The sequence below is a fragment of the Otolemur garnettii genome, unplaced genomic scaffold (genome assembly GCF_000181295.1).
Source record: "Otolemur garnettii isolate 467f Iridium unplaced genomic scaffold, OtoGar3 scaffold00011, whole genome shotgun sequence".
In the NCBI taxonomy this organism is placed as follows: Eukaryota; Metazoa; Chordata; class Mammalia; order Primates; family Galagidae; genus Otolemur; species Otolemur garnettii.
The window spans coordinates 5,052,259-5,058,359 of NW_003852406.1; the positions used below are offsets into that span (position 1 = coordinate 5,052,259).

Sequence of the window (6,101 nt, forward strand, 5' to 3'; positions counted from 1 at the left end):
GAGTCTCCTGCCTCAGCCTCCCAAGTAGCTGGGACCACAGGCGCCGGCCACAATGCCTGGTTATTTTTTGGTTGCAGCCGTCATTGTTATTTTGGCAGGCCCAGGCTGGATTAGAACCCGCCACCTTAGGTGTATATGGCTGGCGCCTTAGCCACTTGAGCCACAGGCACCGAGTCCAGAGTATTTCTTTTTAATAAGGCAGTTAACCTGCAGTCCAGTAAAGTTCAAAGTCAGGTCATGCTCACTGGCTGCCACATAGTTAAGACATGAGCTATAAAAACGGCAGTGGCGAACTGGGATGGATCTATAAATTAGCTGCTGAAGGCGGTCCCTGCTATAAGGAAGGCCATGTGATTTTGGAACGTACTGTAGTTGGAGAAAGTGAGGGCATGTACCATCTGACAACTCTTGAAGAAAAAGAGAGAAACCCATCTTTTCCCAGGTCTCTTCCACTGAAAACAAAAATCTACTTATATACACTGTTGCCTTAGCATCGGAGTCAGATTCATACACTGCAGAAAAAGAGCTTGGGAGAATCTAAGATAGACCTTTTTCTTTTTCCTAATTGAAAAGTAAATTTATTTCTTATTAAAGTGAGGGTACAAACAACCAGGTCAAAATATTTGATTTTGTTAGGTAGACTCCCTCTTGTGGTTATGCCCCACACTCAAAAGGTGTGCCAAACACCCCCACATCAGAGCACCCCAACCCTCCTTCCCTCCCCCCAAGTTGAATTGAATTGAGTTTTTCTCCTACAGGAGCATGTATTAGATTGTCTACGGGCTTTATGTTAGTATTGAGCACATTGGATAATTGCTTTTCCATTTTTTTGATACTTTACAAAGAAGAAGCTATTTCAACTCCATCCACGATATTACGAAAGATATGAAGTCATCTTTTTTATGGCTGAATAGTATTCTGCGGTATGCATATACCATAATTTATTAATCCATTCCTGAGTTGATGAGCTTTTAGGTTGCTTCCACATTCTGGCAATTGTAAATTGAACTGTGATAAACAATCTAGTGCAAATGCCCTTATGAGAAAATTATTTTTTTTTTCTTCTGGGTAGATGCCTCACTAGAGGTGGGATTGCAGGAATGGACCCTTTCTTTCCTTTTTTCTTTAAAAAAATTTTGTATTTTCCATCCAACAGCAGTGTGTAGAGAGAATATTATGCAGATGCTGTTAATTTTTTTCCCTATGTATACATCTTGAGAAAAGTCTATATGCAGCTATATGGTGAACTAGCTATGGAAGGGGAAAAAATCTGGGCTATTAAGAGTGAAAAGTGTGCTTTATATAAATTTTGAAAGGAAAATATGTCAAGAGCATGGTTTCTAAACTTACTTGGGCTTCATTTCAAAACTTTTTTTTTTAACCCAGTTATTTTACCTGATTTGCTAGCTTCAGCTTCAGAGAACAGATCCAAGTCCACTCCCAGCACTAAAGGCCCAGCATCAGCCTGGCTCTCGCTGGCCAGCGTGCCATTTTCTCATAGGACATGAACCACAGCACCAGAGGCCATTCTTCCTTATCAGTCTCAACCCAAAGATGTCACCATACCTAGTTATTTGCCACTACATAATTGGTATTGATCGGAAACGTTTTCTGAAATGGGCAGAACCTCTTGGTGGTCTTTTTTCCATGTCACTTAAGCATAGTGATATTAATAAAGTAATAGTTGGGGGGGGGAGACCAAAATCATAACTATAATTGTTTTAAGAAAATGTTAACAGCATTAGAAAATAACATCAGACAATGTTAAAAAGTATTTATCTTATTATTTTGAGACAGAGTCTTTCTATGTCATCCTCAGTAGAGTACCATAGTGTCACAGCTCACAGTAACCTCAAACTCTTGGGCTTAAACAATTCTCTTGCCTCAGCCTCCTAAGCAGCCAGGACAACAGGCGCCTGCCACAATGCCTGGCTATTTTTTTGTTATTGTTGCAGTTGTCATTGTTGTTTAGCAGGCCTGAGCTGAGTTCGAACACACCAGCCTTGGTGTATGGGGCCGGCACCCTACCTACTGAGCTATAAGCATCACCCTATTTATCTTGTTAAACATTTTATAATAAATAAATAAAACAAATTTTTAAAAATTGTTTTAGAGATGGGGTCTCACTATGTGGCCAAGGCTGGCCTCAAATTCCTGGGCTCAAGTGATCCTCCTATCTCAACTGCATGCCTTACCCCAGTATCTGGGACTACAGGCTCCTGCCACTGTGCCTAGCAAAGCTTTTTAGAGGGAAACAGAATCTAGTGGTAATTTTGCTTAGGAAACTATCTTGTTTTCATTCACCATTTTCCAGTAGTCGGCCTCTTACTTATTACTTTGATACATTTATCCTCAAATTCTTTGCCTTTAACATCCAAATATCGCCAACCAGGCCACAACAATAAAAACAAATAGCAGCGGGATATTTCTGTAAGATGTAGAAATAGCCTACTGTTTCACACTGTTCAGAAGCTTTGACCGGCAGTCACATGTGGACATCTAGATAATACAAAAATGAGAAGTGAATGGTGACTTTTATCAACGCCACCTGGTTGACAGCCTTTCCAAACCTGAGCTGCCTATGGGAAGAGTCAGGTGGAGAAAGACTGGGAACAATTGGCTCTTCTGAGAGATGTGGCTCCACCCACGTCAGTGTCTGAGCAGTGGAAGATTGGGTGTTCTCTACACAAATGAGATGTTTGGAGACCCCCACAGTGCAAAACCCAGGGCTGCTTCACATTAATCACCTTCTCTTGGGTCAATTATTTATCCCCTCTCTGCCTCCGTTTCCCTATGGTAAGATGGGAGGGCCTACCAGCTCCAACTTCACAGGGTGGTTGTAGGGTTTGAATAAGTTAATACAGATAATAAAAAGCACTGGTGCCGTGCTCTGTAAGCTCCAGGTAAGCGTTTGCTATTATGTTATCATTATCAAGATACCCAGGAAGGCCAAGAAGGGTTGACACCACAGTTCTGAACTGAGATGAACCTTGGCTTCTCCAGGCTTTTTGTAGTTAGCCCAAGAGAGTGTCAAGGATCCATGCAGCTTACAGCCCACACCTCTCAAGCCCGAGGGGAAAACATGCTCATTTCTAGCTTTGTAAGAGAAAAGCAGTCTTGGCTACTTAATCTCCAAATATGTTCTGCTGGCTCGTCCTAAAAGTAGGATTTACCAAGAGTCTTAGGACACAGGCATGCTGGGAATCCCTGCCTTTTCTTCTCTTTCTTTTTTTTTATGTTTTATTTTGTAAAGATGAGGTCTTACTATGTTGCCCAGACTAATCTTGAATTCCTGTCCTCAAGCAATCCAAGCAATTCTCCCATCTTAGCCCTCCAAAGTGCTGGGGCTATAGGTGCGAGCCACTGTGCCCAGCCTCTTCTATTTTTAATTTTTCTTTTTTTTGAGACAGAGTCTCACTCTGTTTCCCTGGGTAGAGTGCTGTGGCATCATAGCTCACACCAACCCCGAACTCTTTTTTTTTTTTTTGAGACAGAGCCTCAAGCTGTCCCCCTGGCTAGAGTGCCATGGCATCACAGCTCACAGCAACCTCCAACTCCTGGGCTCAAGCGAGTCTCCTGCCTCAGCCTCCCAAGTAGCTGGGACCACAGGCGCCCGCCACAATGCCTGGCTATTTTTTGGTTGCAGCCGTCATTGTTGTTTGGCGGGTCTGGGCTGGGGATTCGAACCCGCCACCTTGGGTGTACGTGGCTGGCGCCTTAGTCAGTTGAGCTATAGGCGCCGAGCCCAACCCCGAACTCTTGGGCTCAAGTGATCCCCTTGTCTCAGCCTCCCAAGTAGCTGGGACTACAGGCACCCACCACAATGCTGGGATAGTTTTTCTATTTTAGTAGAGACAGGATCTCACTCTTACTCAGGTTGGTCTCGAACTCCTGTGCTCAGGCAATCCACCCATCTCAGCCTCCCAGAGTCCTAGTGCCCAGTCTCTTTTTATTTTAAAGAACAAACAGACATACCCTTGAATAGGACATTTGCACTTACCCAGTAGTGTGAAGGTCTTCTGAGTCTCTACCATGTCGGCTCGGTCATTCACACCCTCAATGACAGTATTGCCTCCCATTCTTGTATAGTTAAATTCTTCTGCACTCCCTAAAATCCAAAAGAAAGATTAGTTAGATCTGTAACCCAGAAACTTGGACATACATGTTTATCAGAAGAAGGGACGTTCACACTCAGTGAGCTATGCCAAACACCTTACATACATTATTTTCTCTATTCTTTGGAATTCTATGGTAAAGATGCAGGAGCTGGGGTTCAGAAAAGTGAAATGACTTGCTCAAGGTTCCACCGCTGGTGGTAGGATAAGAAATTAAATGCAAACCTAACTCAAAAGCTCCTGGGTTTTATTCCTGCACCTAACATTGTCATACAACTTTTTTTTTGCAGTTTTTTTAAGCCAGGGCCAGGTTTGAACCCACCATCTCCGGCATATGGGGCCAGCGCCCTACTCCTTTGAGCCACAGGCACTACCTGTTTTTTTTCTTTTCTTTTTTTTTTTTTTAGGCAGTGTCTCACTATGTTACCCTTGGTAGAGTGCCATGGTGTCAGAGCTCATAGCAACCTCGAACTCCTGGACTTAAGTGATTCTCTTGCCTCAGCCTCCCAAGTAGCTGGAATCACATGTGCCTACCACAATGCCCGGCCATTTTTCTGTTGCAGTTGTCATTGTTGCCCAGCTGGCCCGGGCTGGGTTCGAACCCGTTAGCCTTGGTGTATGTGGCTGGCGCCGTGCTACAGCCGCTGAGCCTGTCATACAACTTTATTGAGGTTTATTGGATGTACAATGAACCTCACACGCTTAAGCTGTACAATTTGAGGTCCAGGTTCCATGGCTCACACCTGTAATCACAGCACTTTGGGAAGCCGAGGTGGGAGGTTTGCTCAAGGCCAAAAGTTTAAAATCAGCCTGGGCAACACAGCAAGACCTCGTCTTTGCAAAAAAGGCCAGGCCTGGTGGCACCTACTTGTCTGTAGTCCCAGCTACTCAAACGGCTGAGGCAGAATGACCACTTAAGCCCAGGAGCTTGAGGTTGCAGTGAGCTATGATGATGCCACTCTAATCAAGTTAACAGACTGAGATCCTATCTCAAAAAATTTTTTTTTAATTGAAGATATACAATTTGATGAATTTTGACATATACATAATCTTACCACAATCAAGATAATGATGATATATACACTGTTAATTTTTAAATAGTAGAGGACTCTTCAGAAAGCTCTTATACACATTTGCTATTCACAGTCTGCTTGGCAGACGACCCATAGATACCGTAGTATCTTCATGTGAAATACAGAAACTTAGATTCCAAGAGTACAAGCACTTCTCCAAAATTAGAGTATAAGTTCAACTCCAACAAGGTAGAAGTTACCTCTGATAATTCTCATCTACCAACATGGCATAAATGACTATGACGGGACAGCCCTGACAATATAGGGTTTGGGGCTGTTAGTGTGTAAGGACAAATAGCTCTACATGTCAGCTGTCCCTGAAATGTAATTAGTCATGACTACAAATAATGAATGACCCTGAGTCATCAAGGAAGTTCAAATATCATAACAGAGGTGCTTTGTTTAAAAAGACACGGAAATGTTAGAAAAACAACTATCTGTTTCCTAAAAAGGAAAGTTTGGGGACTTACAGCAGTAAGTTCCAGTTGTCAGGAGGCCTTATTAGGATGGACCACAAATAACCCCATGTGCTCTGAAAACAACCCCAGAACTGAAGAGTCTCCCACCCCACCCGCCCCCAGCCCCAAACCATTTCCTTGCTTAAATGAGTAATGCCACCCTTGAAACCCAAGGATCTTATATCTTTGGACAAAATAATTTTTTTCAAGTTGTGTTACTATAATAAAAAGAAATTAACCTAGAATTTAAACCCCTACAGAGAAGAGAGACCCTAGCACACACCACCCATCACGTACCCAATTTGAGATGCTTAAATTCCGACTGCTCGGCAGATGCACAAAGCTGATAGAAAATGTGGTAATTTCGTTCATTTTCTGACTGCAAAATAAAGACAAGTCCCCAAAGTTACACCAATTCTTTTTTCTTTTTTGGCCAGGGCTGGGTTTGAACTTGC

General features: G+C 42.9%; 1 protein-coding gene and 1 pseudogene across 1 annotated transcript in view; one reads left to right on the forward strand and one right to left on the reverse strand.

Moving 5' to 3' along the window:
- Window positions 1–412, forward strand: part of LOC105886452 — a 1,484-nt pseudogene extending 1,072 nt beyond the window's left edge.
- MYO5C (myosin VC) overlaps window positions 1–6,101 on the reverse strand; it is a 106,069-nt gene that overhangs the window by 79,156 nt on the left and 20,812 nt on the right. Inside the window, exons 7-8 of the mRNA XM_003784366.1 lie at window positions 5,944–6,025; window positions 4,001–4,108 (exon numbers count right to left, since the gene is read on the reverse strand). Of these exons, the coding sequence (XP_003784414.1) occupies window positions 4,001–4,108; window positions 5,944–6,025 (190 nt within the window). The remainder of the gene's footprint in view (window positions 1–4,000; window positions 4,109–5,943; window positions 6,026–6,101) is intronic.